Source organism: Oryzias latipes, chromosome 5, assembly GCF_002234675.1.
Source record: "Oryzias latipes chromosome 5, ASM223467v1".
Classification (NCBI taxonomy): Eukaryota; Metazoa; Chordata; class Actinopteri; order Beloniformes; family Adrianichthyidae; genus Oryzias; species Oryzias latipes.
The window spans coordinates 14637855-14662908 of NC_019863.2; the positions used below are offsets into that span (position 1 = coordinate 14637855).

General features: G+C 39.4%; 2 protein-coding genes across 10 annotated transcripts; one reads left to right on the forward strand and one right to left on the reverse strand.

Annotated features, from left to right (window-relative positions):
* Positions 1-7515: 7515 nt before the first annotated feature.
* Positions 7516-15934, reverse strand: LOC101158600 (uncharacterized protein C6orf106 homolog). Of its 3 annotated transcripts, XR_908801.3 has the most exons (6): positions 14679-15576; positions 13347-13501; positions 13037-13234; positions 10884-11188; positions 8518-9795; positions 7516-8412 (listed from the first exon to the last, which is right to left on the reverse strand). XR_908801.3 is itself a non-coding variant. In XM_023954971.1 (5 exons), the coding sequence occupies exons 1-5, from the start codon at positions 15029-15031 to the stop codon at positions 9760-9762; spliced, it is 969 nt and encodes a 322-aa protein (XP_023810739.1). In that variant the 5' UTR covers positions 15032-15934; the 3' UTR covers positions 7516-9759. The 3 variants fall into 3 exon arrangements, 2 of the variants coding, with proteins under 2 accessions (XP_023810739.1, XP_004068878.2); XM_023954971.1 differs by having other exon boundaries at positions 7516-9795; positions 10884-11110; positions 14679-15934; XM_004068830.4 differs by having other exon boundaries at positions 7516-9795.
* Positions 15935-16431: 497 nt separating this feature from the next.
* snrpc (small nuclear ribonucleoprotein polypeptide C) lies at positions 16432-19643 on the forward strand. 7 transcript variants are annotated; one of them, XM_020703254.2, is made up of 7 exons: positions 16432-16519; positions 17223-17265; positions 17382-17490; positions 18348-18407; positions 18687-18764; positions 19123-19221; positions 19302-19643. In XM_020703254.2, the coding sequence occupies exons 1-7, from the start codon at positions 16512-16514 to the stop codon at positions 19316-19318; spliced, it is 414 nt and encodes a 137-aa protein (XP_020558913.1). In that variant the 5' UTR covers positions 16432-16511; the 3' UTR covers positions 19319-19643. The 7 variants fall into 7 exon arrangements, with proteins under 7 accessions (XP_020558913.1, XP_020558910.1, XP_020558907.1 ...); XM_020703251.2 differs by having other exon boundaries at positions 16433-16519; positions 18687-18773; positions 19120-19221; XM_020703248.2 differs by having other exon boundaries at positions 16434-16519; positions 18669-18773; positions 19120-19221.
* Positions 19644-25054: the final 5411 nt, after the last annotated feature.

Below are 25054 nucleotides of genomic sequence, written 5' to 3' on the forward strand. Positions count from 1 at the left end.
AAACCTTGCACATGGACACAGAGCAAGACTAAGTAAAATAAATAAATAAAATAACTGGCCTGATAATGCAGTGAGCTCAATTAAAATCAAAACAACTGGTTTAAAGTATCTCTTCACAGTTTTTATAAATTATAAATTTTTAAAATGATAGTCAATGCTCCTTTTTGGGACCATCCTCGAGTGGTCATTTGAAGAACAGCAACACTTGAAACTTGAGAATGGAACTCTAAGGGTTTGGGGTTTGTTTATTTTTCTGCTCAATCGTCTTTAACCTTTGTGCTATCCTAGGCACTTTAACATTGGGAGTTGGGTCATCTAGACCCACTAGCCAGTGCGCTGAACCTTTTTTCTTCAATGATTTGTGATCTTCACTGGTGTCCATGGATTACATAAAATCTTTCCACCTTTAACCACCTTTGTCATGGTAGGGAGAACACGTCAATGTAAGGGTAGGGTCATCTAAGATAGCACAAGGGTTAATCAGAAAGACGGTTGAGCGATGTAAACTCTAGTCAGGATGGCCATCTCACTTCAGACTGCAGTACTGCCACTCAGAATCTACGAGTGACCATCTGCCTATTTGATCCATGTCTGTGTTTTTACACGTTATTCCCCACCTGCAGCATCTTTATCCTCCCTTTAGCTGGCAAAAATAAGCTGGGTTTTTTTGTTGAGAAATTGACTAAATATTTTACATGCATAAGCTATTGTTGTGAATCACATATCTGGTACAGTCTTCTTTGTGTGTTTGGTTAGGTCCATCAAGGTTTTTGTTTGTCCTTTTAGTCATGCCCTGCTCAATTAAGGTTACAGTGAGAATTTGCTGCACTTTCTTTGAATTCATGCCATTTAACCCCATTAAAACATTTTTAATGTCATTGTTTCTATTTTTATTTTATTTTTTGAATTAACAATGCCAAAACGTAAAGTTTAATGTGTTGGTAATCATTTGTGTTGTAATTGAGTTGCACACAGATCCCAGAAAATTTGATTTACACATAAAAGGATTTCTCTATGTGACTGCAAACAGCAACCTGTGCAAGCTTTTTTGTGCTTTCAGGGGGACAGAATAAACATAAACCTTTCAGTGCTGCACACAATCAACTTCTCTTTCAATTCTAGAGGAACATACCGTAAAATTTGATGAGACACTTCACATAAAATCAAACAGGAAGATTTTTACAAGGAAGACGTGTTTGTTTACCAATGCTTAGAACCATATCCTTTGCTCCAAGAAAATTTGCATGGCAGTTAAAGGCAAAGCTTTCCAAGATGCCAACAGTGATCCATGGAAATCTTAATTTTAACAATGACAGCAGGTGTCCCTACTTAAAACAAATATCAGTGACCTGCCTGTTGGGTCTTAGCAGTGTAAATAAATGCTCATAAATACCTCAATGTGATCTTTTGGAATTATTCGTTCTCATTGTAATCTTGACAGCTCATCCAACGGTTTCAGGGGTAATAGCAGTTGCAGCCAAACTCAACTGACTGAAACTTAGATTTTAAACTGTTGAATGAGATAAATCTCATATCTTATTACAGTCAGCTGCAGACTAGATGTAATTTCCAGAAATACAGTAAAAAAAGGTTGTAATGGTAATGCAAGACTTTTTTATATTAAAAACTTCAATGCTGCACTTTTTTAGACAGTGTGATGTATCTCCTATGCTTTTTCAGCTTTTTTCCCTTCCTGGCATTTAGGCAAATGGCCCAATCATGACTCAGCCTGTGAAGCAGTTGGTGCACCAGCCACATGCCTCAGCTTGCAGATGATCAGAAAAAAGCAGATTTTAGTTGAAAGCACTAAGACAGCATTTAATTGTAAACCCAGAAAAGCTTCAGATGACAAAGAAACAACTTCAACAAGATTGTGTTGAGGTATTTGCATGATTGACATTATTCATGTCACATTTTTCTGTCAACAATCAATGTGGCTTAATGTTTATTCTGGCAGATTGTATCTAAAACGCAACAATTTGGGGCTAAATATCAATTTATTAGGCACACTTTGAAAGGGGTTTGACCTTATACAGTTCCTTTTGCATGGTTTTAGCAGGTATTAAAAACATTCTTACGCATTTTGATGTGTATCCAAACTAAAGTTGTTTAGAATATGTTGGCTGCACATCTGTGATGTATATCTACTGTTCCACCAAGGTGCTGATGAACTGACCCGCGGTGACGGTGCAGGACTTTGAAGTTCAGGTATCTCTCATGCTCAAAAAAACAGTTTGAGATCATTTGTCAAGTAGAGCATTATCCTTCTGGAAGTAACAATGAAGTACACTCAATCTTGTGATATCTCCAAAAAATCATTTATTCTGTCATTTTATAACCCTTGCAGCACCTCGTGTTCAAATCTGTCTGCAGAATATAGAAAAGATCCTGTTTTCTTAAATGTATTCCATTAAAAGGTTCCATCAGCTATGATCTGCCAAAAACAATGATATGCATCTCACTGGAAGCATTTCAAACTTCAGATAAAATCACGTTTGACTGGGACATTAAAAAAATGAAACCAGAGGGAAATACCTAAACCATAAATGTGGTTTTTCGGTTGGTTTGAGAACAGCAACTCCTGTGGTTCAAAAAAATAAAAAGTACACAGAAAAAAGAGAAACATTCAAACATCAAATAGCATAGATAGAAATAGTATGTTTTTGTTGTGCTTATCAGTGTCACCCTCAATATACCCTTCCCTAATCTGTCTCAGGTTGCCTGGGACTCTCAATACAATGAAGTGGGTTTTGAGTAAATGAATGCAAAAACAGGCTTTCAGGTCAGTTTAGTATGTATCACTTTAAAATAAGATGAAGCTTAAAATCTGAAAACATCTCTCAGCAGAGACTGGCCTGGTACATTTCCTATGTGTTTAACCCCTCTGTGAAGAAATGATTTGTCATGAAAGCAATTGCTGAGGATCCAAAAGTAGGAGACTGAAAACCTGGTGTCAAAATATAAAAAACTGTGAGAACTAAAGTAGGACATTACCGAACGGAAACTCCCCCAAACTGACAAAACAGAAGCTCTGATGAAGACCAAATAATTATTAATTGAGTCACAGAAAACCAGATATTTCGAAACAGAAACATGGTGCAATCTCTAACCAGAGTCATGTTTTAGCTAGAACTGCTCTAATGGTGGATACGGGCGAAAAATAGGCAAACCTGTACAGGGCACTCAAGTGGTCCACACGAAATATCAAGATTGTAAAACACTCTGAAAACCTGTAGGACGTAAATGTTCATGCACATTTTTTTCTACAGACATGCTGCAAGCGACAGGTCGTTGCTAACACATAACACATAGGGTAAGTAAAGGTGATGTAGGTGAGATACAGGCATATCGTACAAATTTTCATATTTTTTCAACCTTAAGCACTGAGCAGGGAGCCGGTTAGTGCTGTTCAAGTGAGAGGTGTACCCACCTTCAGCGCCTCGTGTCCTTTGGGCGCTCTGTGCTTGCACTCTGGCTGTGACAAATGTGGAAATTACATGACCAGACTGTTTGTGTAAGCATCCTGCAGGCATCTTACAAGGCGCTTGCGTATCACCTGCACACTCTGTGCTTGCAGCAATTGTGCACGGCCAGTCTGGAGCCAGAACTCGTACTTCATTGATGAAAGGAGTGCTGTGTACAAGGCACTGTACAACAGCATCACTTGTATGCATAACTGCATGCAACTTACTTTATCCTTAAAAAACATAGCACAATAGATTTGCCACATAGTTGGCAACTGTACGTTCCATTTTCATGACGTCCCACAAAGTGGCCACATGAGCCTGAAGGGAACTGCAAGACACACCTGTGCTTCCTTTAAGATGCAACCGCTCCTGTGTACGACTTTCAAAAATCCACAGCACATGTCAACCCCACTTGTGCATGGGAATAACCCATGCTATTTTAGGCACTTCAACATTGGGAGTTGGGTCATCTAGACCCACTAGACAGTGAACCTTTTTTCTTCAATGATTTGTGATCTTCACTGGTGTCCATGGATTACATGAAACCTTCTTCACCTTTATCCACCTTTGTCATGGTAGGGGGAACACGTCAATGTAAGGGTGGGGTCATCCAAGATAGCACAAGGGTTAAGGCGTAAGGTAAAAACAAAACTTAAACACTATCAGCACAGTGATTTTTAAAAAAAGGAAAAAGCAAAAATAATTGAATCACTACTGGTTCATAAATAATCCCATTAGCAAAACAAAATCTTTAAAAAGTGATCATAGCTAGTCTATGGCGCGTGCAAGTAATATTGACGATAAACATTTTCAACATCATAAAACGTTTTAGTCAAGTTTTATCTCACTAACTATGCAGGACTTTAGCATTCAGAGATTGCTTTCATTTGAAAAGAAATAAAATGGGAACAGCATTTTTGTCATAGTCTTTTGCAAATAAAGTAACTCTCCTGTTTGCTGACTCACCATAAAGATCAAGATTACCATTTCTTATGAACTTTTATTTAAGTGCAATATGGGAGTAGAAACTGGCCCATTAGGAAATGACCTTTCACTGTTTATTTGTACTATGAGATCCTAAAGCTATAAGCAATTTCCTCATACAAAAAAGTTGGCTCCTGCAGCCCATCATATACCTGCAGAGCTCCCCACCCAGACAAATAAAATCTCTAATCTAATCGTATTGACTTCTGTACACCACAAGATCCTCTATCAACCAGATGGTGTATAAAAACACACAGCTTCTTCCTGTGTTCTTTTTTTTTATTACAGTGCTCATTAAAAAGAGGGAAAATTTCTGAATCTACAATGAAGTAAAAATTATATTAAAGAAAAACTGTTTGTGTCACTGATGGGTCATGTTGCAATCTTGTGACAAAGACAAGACTTTCTTGTCTCAGATCAAGAAACTCAGAAATGAGTTTCTTGATCTGCTTTGTGGGTCCAATTGACTTAGCATTTACATAAAGCAAAAAATCTGATTTGTTTTTTCAATATATTTCTGCATTCATAATGACAAATAGTTTTATTTTTTTTCTCATTTTTATCCCACAAAGCCTAGAACAAAACTTAAACCCTCCAGCTCTATTACACATAAAGAATAAGTTCAAGTTTGGGTTACAACTAAAAGGTTGTTGGAGGCACCTGTGCGCATTTGATTCCTTCACTTGAACTTTCCTGAAGCCCTTAAGCTAAAACCTTGTTTGACTTGACAAAGATGATGGGCAGTTATCAAATACAAAACTATTGACTCAACTGTTGTGGGAGATAGCAGATATGATTCAGGTTTTGCAGAATTCATGCAGAGACAAAAGTCAATATTTGTCTTCAGTTACCCTGTCACTCTGTCTGCACAAGCCTCATTCAAATAAGTGCTGGAGGCCACCCACAAGCTCAGAAATGGTCTGTACTAAAAAAAAAAACAAGCCATGTGGTCGATTTGGTTATTAAAAGTGGACTTTTCTTTGATGGACCTACATATCATTTTAAGTACCAAGTTTTGTATTTGATTCAAATCTTTCAAATAATCTGCAGCTTGTAGCAGACAATTTTCTTTTAGAATCTGCTACAGAAGTAGAGCTCATCTAAAAAACAGAAGAAAAAACTAAAAACTGGAGTGTTTGTTTAAGTGCCTGCCAACAGTTCTATGGAAGCGGCTGCCTGTGTTGTGGTGTGTTTCTATCTGATGAACTGATAAAGATAAAAATGACTCAGGATATTGAAAAAAATGGTTTTGTTGTTGTTTCCTGTTATCTTAAAAGCCATTCAAATAAAACCCTGGACTAAAAGCACATATATTTTGTTTAAAAATGAGATGTTCCTGTGAATTTCTCTTTGCCTGCTTTTTGTTTTCTATTGCTAACTTATCTCTTCTGTTCTACAACAAATGTTCCTGGGATTTTTAGTTTGTGCAGTTTTCTGTATTAGAACACATGCTCTGAGAATGTGTGCGCATTTTATTCCTAGTTTCTTGCAGCAGCTGTTCCTTACTTTTTTTCTCCATCTTATAACAAATGTTCCAGGATTTTTTGTTTCCTCACCGGCTTACTTTTTCTCATTGCTGCTCCATCTTTTTGTCTTAAAAATGGATTTTCCAGTAACTTCTGCGCCACTCTTTTCTTTCCTGTCTTCTCAGAACCTAATTAGTCATGGCAGATGGTCAACCCGTATAGAACCTGGTTCTGCTGGAGTGTTCTCCTCATCTTTCATTTTGAGAGAGTTTTTTTAAACGTTTGCTCACTACAGGAGGAAACAAGCGCTTTATACGTATTTTTATTTGACCAGAATAAACAATCTGGGGGAAATTAAAAATTTGACACATTTCTTGTGGGTTTAATAAAATAAAGAATGAACGTTCCTCGACTGTGCTGCTCATCAGAAAAGGTAGATCCACTGAACATCAAAAGTGTGGAAGGTTTAGTTGATCCGTGTGTAAATAAAAACAAAGAAAAAAGACATTAGGTGTGACATTTCCTGTCATTAAACTACAAGTTGATGGGTCTTTCAACTAGACAAGGACCACAGCACACCTCGATGACAATGTGACTCAAAAAAAGAAAGAATATTCACATTAAAAAATCCATCACAAAGCTACTCTCTGACACTTTAAGATGTTTGTGAACACTACATTAGTTCAGTCAAAAAGAATGGAACACACTTCCAAAATCTTATACTGCACAGCAATACACACATTTTAATTCAACGTTTACCAAAATGAATGAAACAATGAGTCTAACATATTTGTGACTAAAATAAAATTAAACGTTTTGAAATTTTACCAAAAAGATTGAGGAAATCTGAGCAGGCATACAGTAAATCAAGGCCAAGTCAAATGTATACACCGGCACACAATGCATTTTTGAAAGAAAGAGTTATACATGGTTGAAATTGTATTTCACAAACACAGCGCTGTTTAAGCCTGTAACATATGAGTCCCAAAAATCAAAAATATGGCTAAAAATGTCTAAATGTTCACATCCTGGCTCATCCTTTCCCACAATTCTTTGTTGTAAACTTAAGGTGCTTAAAGCTTTATTGTTATAATCAGACATTCAGTATTCATCTCGCTCTTTGCCCTAAGACCTGCATTACACTAAAGCGCAGGCTCTTGTGGGGTGGCCGTGGTGCAGAGGTGGTTCGGTTGACCTCTGATCAGAAAATTGCTGGTTTGGTTCCTCCGCTTTCCTTGGGCAACAAACTGAATCCCACGTTGCTCCTGGTGGTTACAGGTTGGCACTAGTGCCATGCAGCAGAGCTTCCATCAGTGTGTGATCTTGTAAGAAGATTAAAAAAGCACTATATGAGTATTCACCACTTTCAGCTGCAAATCATTAAAACAGTTGTTTTTTTTCTTAGATTGTTAACATGTCATACTAAAATAATATGTTGGAGTTTTGCAGAACAGAATGATCAAAAACATCTTTTAGATTGGAAGAATTTGCAAATCAATCCACTTGTGTCTGTTGCTTTTTGACTTAAAAGATATAAATCAAATTCTAATCTCTGGCGAGTATATAAAAACCCATATAGGAAATGACACACAACCGAATCATAGTTTCAGTGATAATTTATTCATACAAATCCTTAATCATCATTAACGAAAAAAAAAAGAAGCTTTATGCTAACCATTTCTCCTCAGACAAATGTGCTATCTTAAGACTAAACTTTCATTTCATCAACTCACAACCCGCACATCACAGGTCCACACATCAAACCACCCAAAACAAAACCGATCGAGCAATATCTAGACTTCTTTACCGCTCGTCTTTCTCTCACAGGATAACATTTTCACAGAGGGTACCACACCAACGATTAAAAAAAATATATCTGGTCGTGACCAAGAGGCAACAAAGAACAGTGCATCCTGTTTAGGAAAAAACGCTCAGATGATTCTCTCTACAAACAACAGAGCAAAACAATGCCGGTCAGTTTTACAAATGAGCACACGATGAGGCAACAGACTACAAATTATTTGAAAGACATTTTTGATGCTGCAGAAAGATACGTTTGAAAGACATGACATACAAAAGTATTTTAAAGTTCCATAACTTGCTTTTAAATTTATTTCCAAACAAATGATACATGAAAAACACAATAAGACTTCATGAAAAAATGACAAAGTTATGGTAAAACTTTATGTCACAGCTGGCAACGTCAAAATAAAAGGTCCTTTTGATTGTTTACAATCTACATTTGTGAGCAATTTGCTTACAACCTGTCATTTTGTGTGGTTCTTTTGGAAAAATGCTGGTATTACAAGCTACACAAAAAAACAATTTTTCTTAAAAGCAGAGTGCAAATAGTTGTTACCGGTACACCAGTGTTACTGATGCAAATGGGTAAGTCTCTGATTCCGATGCTGGAACTGCAGCTTCTTATCAGTGAATATTATTTACTTATCCGATTATTAGCTCCACCTACTGGCTGCTTCTGGGATCTTTTCATTCTGCAGTGCACAAAATGAGACGAATAAATAACATCAGGGTTCATGACGAATGAGTTCATTCTAATGGTGCAAAAATCATTCAAAAAATACTTTTGAGGTACAAACCTATTAAAGCTTTCAATAACGATGCTGTGTGTTTCAAGTCATCCCTCATCCAGACAGTATACATCACTTTTGTGGTCAATTCAGAGAAAGCAACAACGTACATGCACACGCGCCTCACATTTACATTTAACGCACATACTGAAAACAGGAACTCAGGCAAATACAGTCGTTCAACAGGCAAAACTGATTTTAATGGCTTTTTCGACCCTTCTTTAGAATTCCCTCAAACTCACTCATATCCTTTTTGAGCGTCAGCATCGTCAGAAAACAAGACCCTCCCTCCCTCCCCCCAAGATGCTTCCCCCATGCAAGTTTGACATGAAGACCTGCAGGGTGGGAAGCTTCAGGATTGCACAGATTAGTGTTTTGGTCTTTTGCTTGGAAACACTTTGGGTTCCTGCACAAGGCTGCACATAAGGATATCTTCTGATAAAAACAGTTTGAGGGGGCAAATGGCATGATTCTTAATAAAAAGGTTCAGTTGTGACCAAGTTGCTTTGAAAATTATGATATTTACTGATCTATTCCCCTCAGAAGAGCCATATTAGACCGTATTTGATGAAAGCAACAACTCTTAATAAACCTAAAATCAAATGTCTGGCTGTTTTCTACTGTAACTCTTCTGTCAGAATGTGTCAATCAACACAGATGTACAAATGATAATTTAGGGAGAAATAGCACGTGCATGGTAAACTTTGATTTGACCCTCTCCCATTTGTGTTTAGACTTCATGAAGAACTTTCCAGAAGCCAGCCCACACATATATGGAGGTAACACAGATTTCAGTTCAGAATTGAAGAAGAAAACGTGTCGGAACCTAAAAACCAGCTGAATTTGCAGCTACTTGTTCTTAATGAGATGAATATATTCCAGACTTGTGTAGGAACCCCAGAGAGAAGATATCCAGTTGTCTATTGTCAGCATTTAGGCAGAGAGTTTGCGGGCGGGCGGGGTTCCCTTTAAAGACAACATAAGAAAGAGAAAAAAGTGAACATGTCCTCAGGGATTCGTAGCTTTCACACATTCAGATCCAGGCGTTGACATCAGGTGGGCTGCGTTCCAGCGCCTCACTGTTGTTTGTGTTTCTGCAGAAGGAGGTGGCGTGGGGGGTTTCAGGGAGAGTTGTTATGAGTCATTAGAAAACAACTGTTGCTCCCCTCTCCAGCTCCTTCACACCTTTATGTGGCCAGAAAGTTAAGCTCCGCGTTGGTCTCAGGGAAGGAAGGGGGCAGCTCTGTCAGTCTAACTCTGTCCAAAGGGATAAGGACCGTGAATACCCTAGAAGACAGAAAAAACAAAAACAGGGGGTGTCATTCATAATATTGAGGGGTGCATTTAAAGAGTAACTGATATTGTGTGATTGGATAGCAGCTTCACACACATTTTCTACAAAGTTGAGAAACCTCTGGTATTTAAAAGGGATACTATAGTTCTCCATTGAAAACCTGCTGCATGCCAATGTCTTTACCTTGAAAGTGTCAAACAATGGTGCTAAATGTACAAAGGATTTATTGTTTTATTACATGACACCAGCTTAGTATCAGCCAACCGAAAGATTCTTTTTCATTCTTACTTGCTTATTGCAAATTAAAATGAGGATTTTTCAGTATTTTCAGTTTTTTTGCTGTTGAACCGAAACAAAACCATGACCCAAAAATTGAGGTTTAATTGAATCGTGGGGAAAGTGACATCCCTAGGATTTAAAAGGAACCATAAGGAGAAAACTTTCCTACACAGACAATAAGATTTCCTAAAAGCCTTTTTAAATGCTAAAAGAATAGATTTTGTTATCCTGTTGTCACCATGCGCCACTACAGAAACAGAACTTCATCCTCAGATCTTTCTGTGTTTCAGGGCTCCATGTATTTTACTTATTCTTTATTTTACTTTAACATTTGATTTCGTCTTTTTGTTTTTTTAGTTGCATCTAAATAAATGTTGTTCACCTTTCTGCCAATCCATTCAGGGGTTGCCAGAGTGAATCAGCTTTCACTGATTGGTGGTTTGGAAGAGATTTTTACGCCGGATGCCTTTCCTGTCAGAACCCTGGATTTTATCCGGGCTGGGGACCGGCACAGGGAGACCCACACTTGTGCTCCCTTCGCATTCTTGATGCAATGAGCATTTTCATGTGACAGTCCTGCCATTTCCTAACTGAACCTTACAGCCGCAAGTTGTGTCTAAATAAATGAACTAAAGAAAGATCTAAATCAAATTGGACTGTTTGAGTCCTTTGACAACAAATCCGAAATCTACGTTGTTTGTTTGTTTGTTTTTTGAAATCAGGTGACCTGATCCAACCTTTGCAAACGTGCCCATTAACCACATCAGAAGTAACAATGGCGTTGATATTTGGGTCGACATACCTGGCCGTAGGTCACCATGGAAAGATTGGTTTGGAGACCGTTCGGCGCTCTATTTACAGCACTATGAGACAGTCCGTTCTGAGCCTGCGGGATCGGCTCTTGCGTGTGATCCCAGGCTCCAGCGGGATCTCTGAAACTACTGTCAGCTGCGTCGTGCTTGTTTTTCTGCGGCGAAGCAAAGGGGTTGAAGTCTCCCTCCACGCTGCGCTGCGGTTGTGTGTTGAATTCTGTCTCAAAGGAAGAAAGCTGTTGGGTCACTCCAAGGAGACCACCCACTTCTACGCTAAGAATAACCCAGATTACGTCTGTGAAAGAAAAAGACACAAGTTTATCATTGAAAACTACATCCTTTTTTATTATCTTTCAAGAAAACGTTCTGCTTTGTTAGGTTTTGTGAAACTTTTCACCCTTTAATTTTTTTTAAATAAAAAATACCAAAAATAATCATGAAAATTGATTCTGAAACTGACTCTCCATGAACTTCTGACGCCTGAGAAAGAAGTTTGGCCGTTAAACAAAGTTTCAGAAATATTATATGTATTCTGTTTCTTTTCTGCTATAAACTGTTTGGACTTGTTTATCCATGATAAAGATGTAGATTCTGATTCTTCATAGATAGAATGGGAGATGCCACACAGAACGAAATGATGTCACTCGGGCCACAACAAAACAGCATCTAGACATCACATGAAATAAAATCGATGGTGAAAACCAAAGTGTAGAATTACAACTACAAAAACTCTAACAGAGGGGTGAGTCAGCTAAAGTTAATCATTTTAAGCCCATTTATAAACCCCAAATAATCTGTAGACCAGTGTTTTTCAGCCGTTTTTAGAGCCAAGGTTACTTTTTCATTGGCAAAAATCACAAGGCACACAAGCAACCATAAATGTAAAAAAAAAAAAAAAAAAGAAGAGAATCTCTGTAGTCTGTAGAATGATTGGTGGAGACAGTTTAAGGGGTTGGACTTTTCCAAAATTGGAGCTATGGGCTAAAGTTGTGTCTCAATCGCAGTCCAGTCATTCTGACAGGAGTCTTGAGTGAAAATCAAATAAACACAAATGATCTTTCATATTTTTAAATACCCAGTTTTATGCCTGTTTGGATGAACAAAGAACGGATATATTCAGCCAATGGTAAATGTTTTTTAGTCCCACAGAACACCAGACTGTCTCTCATAGCACGTTAGTCTGGTTTTAAACACTGATGTAGACATTCTGGAACTGTTGCTAAATCTGATACAGGGACCTGATTCTACTAAAAATGTATATATTTTAGATTTTTATTCAACTATAGAACAACAATTTTTTTATTCAGAGCAATGTACCAATAAACCTTTTCAGTTACATCTATAAATGGCTAAAATCTGAACCCCGTTAATGCTCAGCAAGCATTCATGTTCACAGCCTCTCTGTTATCCACTTTGCATGTTTTGCTCTGTGAAATCAAAATTTCCTGTTTTTGGTGTTTTTAACATGTTCTTGTAGCATTTTTCTCATGATGAAACATATGTACAGAGAAAAGTACAATTAAATTTGCAAAGTTGCTGTTTGACAAAGAGCTTTTTTTTGACAATCGGCATGCTACAAGCTCCACTATCTTCTATTGCATCCAGTTGACAAATCAATTAATGTATGTCTTTGTTTTCCTCGACCGAACTGGCATCTGGCTCCAAACTGTACGGCTGAATGGCTCCAATATTGCTCACCATTTTTGTTTCACTGTTAATGTTAGTTTTGGGTTGTGAGGGGCTGTAAGCTAGCAGGAGAGAGTGAAAACAGATGGATGACGGGAAGTGGAGCAGGCTTACTCCACACCAGCAGTTCCTCCCACAACTAAGAAATGAGTTTCTAATAAACTATTGCCACTCTGGAGGAACAATGTGTGAAAATAACATCACAATTGTTTTTATTTTTGCTAAAAACAGCTCAATCTAAATTAAAATTTCTGTTTCAAGTTAAAAAAACTTTTCTTGTGTGTTCTTGATGTAAATGTGGGAGAATTAGAGGAAAAATATTGCTCTTTAAAACACAGCACAAGCACCAATACTATAGTTGACTCATTTCACAATGCAAACAATTTAAGAGCATCCATTCTATAGTACACATAATCCAGAAAAATACTTTAAAAACAAACAATAAAGTGACTCCTACCTCCATAGAATAATCCTGTGGCCGTGCACATTCTCCACTGGCCCTGGTACATACCAGGATTTGTGGGACTTCGCATTTGCACACTCACATCTGTCATTTCCTGTGGGTCTAAAGACTTCACCACTACTGTGCTTATGTGCCCAAACTGATCCCCACCAATGTACTTTAGACAAACTCCAGGTGGCCACAGTTCTGAACCTGAACAAAACATAAAGTAGAAACAGATGAGGAAACAATTTATAGCGCTCTCTCTGCGTGTGACATCACAAGAACCATGAACCCCAGATGCCTTCAGATCAGGAGTGTGTACCTGTGTTCTGTATCCTCCATGTTTTTGTGAACGGTGTGTCGGGAGGAACAGACTCCCCTTCCCCGATCGTTACATCTCCAACAAAGGACATGGCCGGTGTGTTGACATTAGGGCTCTCAAAGTCGTAATATGCACCAATAGCAGCCTGCAAGTTCCTGTTGCAAGACAAAAAATGCAAATTTAATCATTTAAACACCTAACAGCCCATGTATGCTCCCTAATACTGTCCAACTCTTTAAAGTCCCACTCCGATCATATTTTGATTCATTGTAAAAGCGTACCCAGTGGTCTTTCAACTACAAATATATAGATGTTTTCTAGGACTTAGTTTCTGCAGAGTGGCAGGACTTTATTAGAAATTTGCCTCCAAGTTGTTGGTGGGGCCGTTGGCGTGGAGTAAGTCTAACCCTACTTCCCCTCCATCCATCCGTTTAACTTTACACTCTCTCCGGCTACCTTGAAGCCCATCACAACCCTAGTCTAACATCACAGATGTAACAGAAATGGCGAGCAAGCTTGGAGCTATCCAGCCGTACAATTAGGAGCCAGATGTCAGCTCAGGCAAGGAAAACAAAGACGTACATGGATCTATTTGTCTGCAAGTGGATGTATCAGAATGGAGCTGAGCAGAGAGCTTGTGGCCTGCCATTAGCTTCTTCATCACAACTATGAGCTTCATCCAACACCATATTGGTTCACAGCGATCTGAGTGAATAAAGAAATACTCAGAAATGCAATATTAACCTTTATTTTCTTTCTAAGTACGGTAACACCAAACACCAAAGACACTTTTCATAGGAGTGGGTCTTTCAATTCTGCCCCATAAAGAGGAGCCAGCCTGGCATGCCATCGGTCACTGCTAAAGCCTTCCCTCCATACGTTCATCGTCTTTTGTTGTCCACCATTGATCTATCACGACTGTTTACGTCACCGACCAGCGTGCGGGACGCGGCGCTGCCTTCAGCAGAGGCTCGTCTTAACTGGCTCCTCGCGCTGTTATGTAACACGGCTCACACCATCTAAACGAGAGTTTCCTGCTAGCCTACGGGCCCCTTTATGAACGGACTCCTTATTTTCAATTGTTGCTTTGATCTAAACTGCAGCTCTAGAAAACTTTATCTTTCTGCTTACGGTTGCCATTGTTTTATCGTAAATTAGTTGTCGCTCACCATAACAGTTTGTTATTTAACAGTGTCTAGGTGCTCGTGAACTTAGCATCCTGTAAAATTGCCTCAAAAATGGATTATTTTCGATTGTTTTCTACATTTCTCGTAAGCTACTAAGCTAATTGTGCAGCTAGCCGACTTGGGGCCCTTGCCTCCCCGCACTCACCAGTTGGTCATGTCCAGGAAGAAGGCGCAGCCGGCTGGGTTCAGCTGGAAGCCCAGCAGCCTCTGAAACTCCGAGATGAGGACGTCCTTGTCCGTGGTGCCCATGCAGCTGAATTTCTGCATGAGCTCCGCGTCCACGTCCATGTCCGTGCCCTCCATGGGTGGCGGGAGTCCCGTGGCGGAGACGGGTTCGTACGGGAGGGAGGGAGGGAGGGAGGGGGGTCCTCTCTCAGTTAACTCCGAGGCCTTATCCAGCCATAACAACCCAACAACAACAATCGCCAGTGCGCATGGCACAACAAGGGGGACGATGTTTGACGTTACAACATCGTGAGTGTCATCTCCGGACGTCATCTGTTGCTATTTGGCGGCATCTTTTTCATTGGTTTATCAATGGAATTTGTATTTCTCATTGTGGGGCTCACTTCTTTGATTTGGCATTAAAAACTTTATTAATTTCTGGGAAATTCTTCATCCATAAGAGCAGATTTTTAAAAATCAAACCATTAGTCAATGCATTTCATAAACAGATAATCTGTATTTTAAATCGCTGAAATTCATGAAAAACAAAAATGCAATAAAACTGTCACAAAAAGATCACGTTATAAGACAACAATCCCTTATATTGTGAGCTACAATTATGATGCTATGTATTTATTTTTTCTTTGTATCTTATTCTTTTTTCTTTAGTTATGTCCTTCTATTGTAGTTATCCGAATGTGTAATCCTTTGAAGTTCAATGAAAAAAACTATGATTTAGATATTTTGTTGACCCCCCATCAAGTTCCAATTGTAAATAAATGTACACTTGTGAGATAATCTGGGAGAAAATGAATTTCTACAACATTTTGTAATGCAGTAGTGGATTATAATAAATGACTTCATATCTCACTTTTTTCCTACCACACAAAAGCACTATTAGGTATTATTTAATGTTTATATTCTTCAATACGACTTGAACTTCTCTTCAAAACTTCACTACAATAGAGATTAATTGTAAACTATTAAAATATTTGGCTGCTTCAATGAGTTTAACATTTTGTTTGAAACCATTTTTTAGTTTTATTGTTTCAATATTCATTTCATAATCCATATTAATTGGATTAGATCAAAGATGGGTCGCTAGAGCGGATTCCAGCTGTTTTCCTGCAAAGGAAAGGTGTAGTCTGGACAGATTTTCTATCAATCACAGGACCAAATAAGAAGGCATTTAAGCACACACACACACTCAAATTCAGCCTTTGGGGGGAGCTAATAATAATAATAATGTTTTTAACATGTGATGGGGAGAAGGGGGTGCCTAAAGAAAACCACCGTATAGACATATATGTGTCAAGTGCACAAATATAGGACTAGTGCCAACAACCACTCATGTAGTTTTTTATTATAACATTAAATTAAATAGTTTGGTGCAAAACGAACGTCAGCAATAACAATAAACCCCTGCTGAATACAATGCAACATTGTTTGCTTTTGTTATAAATAAACAGGCATTATTAAAAAATAATGTGGAAAACAATACATGTATATTTTGTTGTGTAGGTAGATCATCCCTTCTTTTTGCATCACTTTAGGTTTTAGGGATCTGTGACTGGATTAAAAAAAGATAATTATTTAAGACAAAATTAAACTGGCCTGGTTTAAATTTATCGTACATTTTTGAGCAAAATATAATTTGCCATTTATAGCAAAGATATTGGATTCCGTTAATTGGCTATTGGTAAAACACATGGCGGTTTAATGCAGCGGAACTATCTACATCTAGTTCAAGGACTCCTCGGGAGAGTTTAAGAGAGCACCACAATTGTACCGTCGAGGGAGGTTGTTGGGAAACATGCCTAAGTAAGTTTGTGTTAATTGTGATTCTTTTGAAAATTTTAGATCTTTTAATAACATTTACTTAAAGAAACAGTCATCATACAATCGCTGATGCTACAAGTTCTGAAGTAACTAATAGTTTTTAGCGAAAACCGGTATCAATCCTGACGGGATCTGTCTATTTTCTGGAGCGAATCTCGGATGTTGTCGAATGACTAAACATTCAGACACATACCGTTGTGTTAAATGTTTAATTTTACATAATTACAAGTTTAAACAAATCGTTTTTCAAAATGCGAAATATATCAAATAAACTAGATTCGATGGTAGTTTGCCCGCGTGTGTTTTCAGTCACAGCTCGTTCTTTTGTGAACATTTCTTTCAGTTACACAGACAAAGCTAGCGCTACAGCTCCGTCTGTCGTTAACCCATTTGTCTTTACCATTTAATTCTGTTTGTGTTTGAGGGCTTTTATTGTTTCCTAACAAACGAATTACCTCGTAAGAAAATACTACTGGGCATCATGTACTTTTTCCCCCCTCCCTTTTTATTCAAATACTTTCGATTTATTTTAAAGCAACGTTCCTGGTGTCACCCCCAGATTAGCCTTTAGGACTTGTATTTATGGATTGCACACTCTAATTTAAATTAAACAAAATCTTTAGTACAGATGGATGTTTTTTCACGTTACCTTAATCTTTACATGGTTTTTCTTTTCTCTTGACAGGTTTTACTGTGACTATTGTGATACCTACCTGACACATGATTCGGTAAGTTTTGCTGAAATCTACTTCCATTGATGAAAAGCTTTAAAATATCAATACGGGGAAATGCTTGATCATTTCCTATTTCTTCTAGATTAATCACATTCCTCTGTTTATTTCAGCCCTCGGTTAGAAAGACTCACTGCAGTGGTCGAAAACATAAAGAAAATGTGAAGGACTATTACCAGAAATGGATGGAGGAGCAAGCACAGAGCCTAATTGATAAAACAAGTAAGACTTTTGGATTATCTTGTGCAATTAGGACCATTTCTTTTCATTTATTATTTATCCTCAGTTATTTGTTTAAAAAAAACAATAACATTTTTGGATTTATTGTTGCTAGATTTATGCGAGTAGAGCAAGTTTAGGGACATTTCGTCATGGAACTCAATGTATTTGATCATATTTTAATGCTAAGCTTTAACAAGTTTCCCAAGAAGATGGTAATTTCAATGTGAAAGGATCGTTTGGCTTAGCGACCATTAGTGCGTAGTATGAAGAATATTGGCGCAAGGACAAGTGTTATAAATTACATGTTCATTTTTGGATAGTGACCTTTGCTTGGCCTCCTGGACGATTGTGGTTTTATCGACGCACAAACTCCACAGGAACCAACAATAAGCAGGGATACTATTTTGTGGCGTCTTTGATTTTAAATAACAGAACAGATTTTTGTAGTAGGTTTTTGTAAGCTTCCTAATCGTTGATTGGATGCTCGAGCTCCCTTCTTAGTCTCTACATCAGATTACTTTGGCCCCCTTTGAGATTGTAAACCACTAATCCACATAAATAATGCAAAGCTGCCGGGTAAAGTGGTTTTCCGAAGAGATGTGATGTTTTTACACGCAAAATGCTTCTTGGCCACACAAAGCTAATTGTTTGCAATAAAGGTAACCTCAATAAATTGCTTTTTTTTTTCCACAACTTTTTTTAGATTTAGCTGGATTTACATCTGAAATTTGGAGCCAGTTTGCATTTTTCTTTACAAGTTTGCATCCATTCATTTTCTGCATTTGATTTTTGCTCGTCAAGAATATTTGTCTGATAGTTTTTGTCTGTGGACATTTTTCCTTTCTTTTCCCCAAAAGCGGCTGCATTTCAGCAGGGCAAGATTCCTCCCACCCCCTTCCCTGGTGGTCCTCCTCCAGGTGAGTAATCTGCTCTTTACCTTGAAAAAGGCTGGAATTCTTTTAAATTTTTAAGAAAAGGAATGTGAAAAGTTTTCATTTAATAAACACCTAAAAGTTTAGTGTCATAATCGAAGCTTGGAGAAAAAGTTAAAGGCTGCAGATGGTTTTCTTTTTTTGTATTGCCTGAGAATTAAATTTAGTGTAAGAAATCTCCCCTGATAGCTTTAATGAAATCTGCCGGCATTGGTGATCACACAGTGTTTACTGTCTGTAACCCAGCTGGACCTCCACGTCCAGGTATGCTGCCCACCCCCCCGATGGGAGGCCCTCCTATGATGCCCATGATGGGACCCCCTCCTCATGGGATGATGCCAGGTGGGCCTGGTAAGAAAAGTTAAAAGCTCGTTTGTGCAGTGGAACTTTTTTTTTTTTTTTTTTTGGTAAAAAGTATGCTTTTGAAAATGTAAACTGAAAAATATAAATCTTTGCTGCCCTCTCCCAATTTTAAAAAAGTTTTTGAAATTTATTTCAGTTAATTGGGAACTACCTATGATTGACAGTGTTTTGTGTTCTAAAGTTAGAAATAATCTGGAGGGAAATGAAACAATATTTTCCAATTGTAACTTGAAGTGAGGTGTTTTTACAGCAGAACTGATGCTCATACATACGTGACACTTTCTGCTACATGGGACTTGAACGCGCTTTATCTTGTCTCGTCTCCGTTCAATTGTAGGGGGAATGAGGCCGCCGATGGGAGCGCCCATGCCGATGATGCCAGGACCGCCTCACATGATGCGTCCTCCTCGTCCGATGATGATGCCAGTTCGGCCAGGCATGGCTTGACCCCACAGATACACAAGCAGAGTAGACCTTTGATGTTTACTAAAACTTTTCTGTTTTATTTTCCTTCAGGAACACACACGGTCTAGTAAAAGGCTCATCTGGATTAGGATCAGATATCTATTAATAACCAGAATTCTCAGATTTGTAATGATGCCATTTCTACATAATTGTTCATTTACTGGTATTTATTGCTGTTCAGCCTTTTGACATGATTTAGAAAACCCCTCTAGCCATCATTTTTGCTTTTTGTTTTTTAAATATATCATCGGTTTTAGTCTTGACTGGAATGTTCTTTTCACTCTCATCCTATTGAAACAACAAGTTGATTAGTTAACCTGACCTGTCATTTCAGCTTTGGGTTTCACGTGTTTTTATACTTTGGAAAAATAAAGGAATGCTTCCGTTTCAGTGCTTCTGCCTTTGCTTGTTGACCTTTTAAACATAATTAAGATTTTATAAAGTCAAAGAATTTTGATCTGAGTGGAGCTCTGGCTTTACCTTTAGGCTCAGTTTTGTGAAGAGAAGGGCTGAAGGTTAAATACCGCCTTAAAGTCCCACTCAGACCATCTTTTGATCTGTTGCGAGAACGTTCAAAGAGGTTGTTTTTAGTATGTCGCCAACATCAAAAAACATGTCACTTTCTAGAACATATTTTCAGCAGTGCAGCAGGAGTTCATCAGAAATTCACCACTTATTTGTAAGTGGGATTTTGGCTCGAATCAACCCTGCTCCACTTCTGGTCATCAGTCTGTTTACACTCCCGCTAGCTTACTGCCCCCCCCCCCACAACCCAAAGCTAACATTACCAGTGGAACAAAACGGTTTTGAGCAGCTGCCTGCTCGGACGAAGAACACAGAGACTTACATGGATCTATTAATTGCAGCAGAATGGAGTAGAGTAGGGAGCTTCTGTGTCACGCCTACTAGCCAATGGTATTTTTTTCCTCTGCTGCTGATCCACAATAATTTTTAAATAAAGAAATCAGAAACTTTTATCGTCATTGTAATTAATAAAACAACAAAATTGTAGCTGCCTTGGAGTGGTAAATACTATAAATCGAATTAAAAAAATGTACAATAGATGTAATGTAGAATAGAATGCACTGAAATGCTATTTTAAGCATAATTCTCTTCATATAAATGTCCATGTGAAAAATGCCACAAGAACATGTTAAACAATTTTCATTGGTAAGTTTTTTTGCTCTTAGAATGAAGTTTTTGCAGAAGCTCCTTAAAACAAAACTTTTGAATCGAAGCTGAGGATCAATATTTGCAGCAGAAATGTTCATGGGATCATTTCTATTCAACACTAATCAGTTCTAACTTTAAACCTATTACAGTTGGAAGCAGTTCTGTCTGTTGTCAAATACACTATAATTGAAACTGAAGCATCACAAGTTAAAAAACTAAACTTTTAATCCAAGAGAAACTTCAAATAGTTTTTTTTTCCTGATCAAGAACGAAAATATACTTTTTTTTATTTTAATTTGAAGCTTAGTCTCTGCCAAATAGTAGACCTATGTTCGGGTGACATTTCAATCTAGACCTAATAAACACGAGACGGAGGATGTGATGCAGGCTTGTTCAGCTGGTTTTGAACCCAACTTTCCACTCAAAATTCTCCTAAATCCTCTCAGATGTGACTCAGAGCTTTAAACCCTCATCTGCGCTAAGCTTTGCCCCACAGAGTTCTAACAAACAGAGAAGATGCAAATTTGTCAGATTGTTGTTTTCCTCCAGACAAATGAGAAAGTTGACCTAGCCCTCATTAGTTTACTCATTCAAGCGTGATGGAGGAATTACAGGTCATTACATAATAATCACCTACAGCCAGTAAGTCATTATCTCAGCTGACATTTGTATCTGCAACGCCTCACGATAACTCCTCGCTCTTCGACTGGGGGGTTGCAGCTTCAGTCTAAGAGAGTCTCAACAGATGGAGCTAGAGAGTTGTAACGCTTTGCAGCAGGAGCCAAGGCTCTGGAATGATGTGGAGTGACTGATTTTTGTGCTTCCATGCACTGTCAAAGTTCTTTGTATCTCACGGTCCCAGAGGACATTTTTGTGGTTCTCTGGTTTTGGAAATTTCTAGGCCACGTATAAAAAAGAAAAGAAAAAAAAAAAAAAAACGCAGAACAAATGTGTCGGGGGCAATAGCCATATGTTTCATGCTGTCTTTGCCAACTTCTGTACTCACATAGGACATGAACAGACTAAAGGAAAAGCTCTGCAAAGGCTGCCCTCAGTATTACATAGCAGTGCACCCTATCAGATAAGTCCAAGAGACTTTGATAGCTTACATGCGGCCTTTTGTCCCTCTATGAGAAAGCTTCCATGAAATGTCCCGTAAACATCCACTCTCAGCATCAGTGAGACAGAAATGAAACCACGTTAATGCACATTTTATGCATATAAGAGGCATAGGCAGATGCCCATGTGTCATCTTAAATCGGCTGAGTCTTTATGAATATTCAGGCTGGCCATGAAATAGAGTGTTGCCCTAAGGGGAATGAAGTGAAGTGGTTGAACGTGAGTGTGATTAGGGCTCAGGAATTAGAGGAAATTATAAGAAATCAGGATTGCAAGCCAGTTACTTCTGTGCCGGTCCCAAGCCCGGATAAATAGAGAGGGTTGCGTCAGGAAGGGCATCCGGCGTAAAAATTACCAAAATAACCATGCGAATCATCCACAACACTTTAGACATACCGGATCGGTCGAGGCCCGGGTTAACAACGACCGCCACCGATGCTGTTAACCTACAGGGTGTCGGTGGAAATTTGACTACTGTTGGTCGAAGAAAGAGGGGAGGCAGAAGGGTCCGTGGCCAGAGAGAGAAGGGAAAAGGCAGGAACATAGGTTTGAGAATAGGGACTCTTAACGTTGGCACAATGACAGGGAAAGGCAGAGAGCTGGCAGACATGATGGAGAGAAGGAAGGTAGATGTACTGTGTGTGCAGGAGACAAGGTGGAAGGGCAGCAAGGCACGTAGTATTGGAGGAGGATACAAACTGTTCTATCATGGTGTTGATAGGAAGAGAAACGGTGTAGGAGTGATTCTGAAGGGGGAGTTTGTAAACAGTGTTCTAGAGGTGAAAAGAGTCTCAGACAGGATGATGAGCCTAAAGTTAGAAATTGAAGGGGTGATGGTGAATGTAGTCAGTGGGTATGCGCCACAGGTTGGCTGTGAGTTAGAAGTGAAGGAGAGATTCTGGAGTGAGTTGGATGAGGTCATAGAGAGTTTTCCCAGAGGAGAGAGAGTTGTTATTGGAGCAGACTTTAATGGGCATGTTGGTGAGGGCAATAGAGGTGATGAGGAGGTGATGGGCAGGTTTGGTGTGAAGGAAAGGAATCTGGAGGGACAGATGGTGGTGGACTTTGCGAAGAGGATGGAAATGGCTGTAGTCAACACTTACTTCCAGAAGAGAGAGGAACATAGAGTGACATACAGAAGTGGAGGTAGGAGTACTCAGGTGGACTACATCCTATGTAGACGAGGTCATTTGAGAGAGGTTAATGACTGCAAAGTGGTGGTAGGAGAGAGTGTAGCCAGACAGCACCGCATGGTGGTGTGTAAGATGACTCTGGAGGTCAGGAAGAAGAAGAGAGGGAAAACAGAAAAGAAGACCAAGTGGTGGAAGCTACAGAATGAAGAAACTTGTGAGGAATTTAGGCAGAAGTTGAGACAGGTCCTGGGTGGTCAGGATGAGCTTCCAGAGGACTGGGAAACTACAGCAGAGATTATCAGGGAAACAGGTAGGAAGGTGCTAGGTGTGTCATCTGGAAAGAGGAAAGACGGTAAAGAGACTTGGTGGTGGAATGAGGAAGTACAGGAATGCGTCCAGAGGAAGAGGTTGGCTAAAAGGAAGTGGGATGTAGAAAGGACTGAGGAAGGTAGACAGGAGTACAAGGAAGCGCAGCGTAGAGTGAAGAGAGAGGTGGCAAAGGCCAAACAGAAAGCTTACGATGAGCTATATGACAGGTTAGACACAAAGGAAGGAGAGAAGGACTTGTACAGGCTAGCCAGACAGAGAGACAGAGATGGGAAGGACGTGCAACAGATAAGGGTGATTAAGGACAGAGATGGAAAGGTGCTAACAACCCAAGAGAGTGTACAGAAAAGATGGAAGGAGTATTTTGAGGAGCTGATGAACGAGGAAAATGACAGGGAAAGAAGGGAGGAAGATGTGGTTGTTGTGGAGCAGGAAGTAGCAGAGATTGGAAAGGATGAGGTTAGGAAGGCTCTGAAAAGGATGAAGAGCGGAAAGGCCGTTGGTCCTGATGACCTACCTGTGGAGGTATGGAAGTGCTTAGGAGAGACAGCAGTGGAATTTCTAACAAGGTTGTTCAATAGGATTTTAGAGAGTGAGAAGATGCCTGAGGAATGGAGGAGAAGCGTCCTGGTTCCGATCTTTAAGAACAAGGGTGACACGCAGAACTGCAGCAACTATAGAGGAATAAAGTTGATGAGCCACACAATGAAGCTGTGGGAAAGAGTAGTGGAAGCCAGGCTTAGGAAGAAGGTGGAGATCTGTGAGCAGCAGTATGGTTTCATGCCCCGTAAGAGCACCACTGATGCCATTTTTGCTTTGAGAATGTTGATGGAAAAGTACAGAGATGGTCAGAAGGAGCTGCATTGTGTGTTCGTAGATTTAGAGAAGGCGTATGACAGGGTGCCGAGGGAGGAGCTGTGGTACTGTATGAGGTTGTCTGGAGTGGCAGAGAAGTATGTCAGAGTAGTTCAGGACATGTATGAGAGAAGTATGACGGTGGTGAGATGTGCTGTAGGTCAGACAGAGGAGTTCAAGGTGGAGGTGGGACTACACCAAGGATCAGCTTTGAGTCCCTTTTTGTTTGCTATGCTGATGGACAGGCTGACAGACGAGGTAAGACAGGAATCTCCCTGGACAATGATGTTTGCGGATGACATTGTAATTTGCAGTGAGAGTAGAGAGCAGGTGGAGGAACAGCTAGAGAGGTGGAGGTTTGCTCTGGAAAGAAGAGGCATGAAGGTCAGTCGTAGTAAGACAGAATACATGTGTCTGAACGAGAGGGATCAAGGTAGAAGCGTTAGGTTACAGGGAGCTGAGGTGAAGAAGGTGCAGGAGTTTAAGTACTTGGGGTCAACAGTTCAGTGTGATGGGGAGTGTGGAAAAGAGGTGAAGAGGCGAGTGCAGGCAGGTTGGAGCGGTTGGAGGAAAGTGTCAGGAGTGTTGTGTGACAGAAGAGTGTCAGCAAGACTCAAACGAAAGGTGTACAAGACAGTGGTGAGACCAGCTCTGCTCTATGGGTTAGAGACGGTAGCAGTGAGACAGAGACAAGAGGCTGAGATGGAGGTAGCGGAGATGAAGATGTTGAGGTTCTCCTTAGGAGTGACCAGGTTAGACAGGATAAGGAACGAGTACATCAGAGGGACGGCTCATGTTGCCTGTGTTAGCGACAAAGTCAGAGAAGCCAGACTGAGATGGTTTGGACATGTTCAGAGGAGGGATAGTGGATATATTGGTAGAAGGATGTTGGAGATGGAGCTGCCTGGCCGGAGGGCAAGAGGACGGCCAAAGAGGAGATATATGGATGTCTTAACAGAGGACATGAAGTTGGCTAACGTTAGAGTAGAAGATGTTCATGATAGAGTGAGGTGGAAAAGGATGATTCGCTGTGGCGACCCCTGATGGGAAAAGCCGAAAGAGAAAGAAGAAGGAGGATTACAGGAGTCTTAACAGAGGGAATAAAAGACACTTGTGAAAATCTATGTTTCATAGTTTGCATGAAGACCATAAAATAAAAGTAAGTTCAAGCAAAAACTATGTTCTTTGAATGAATTT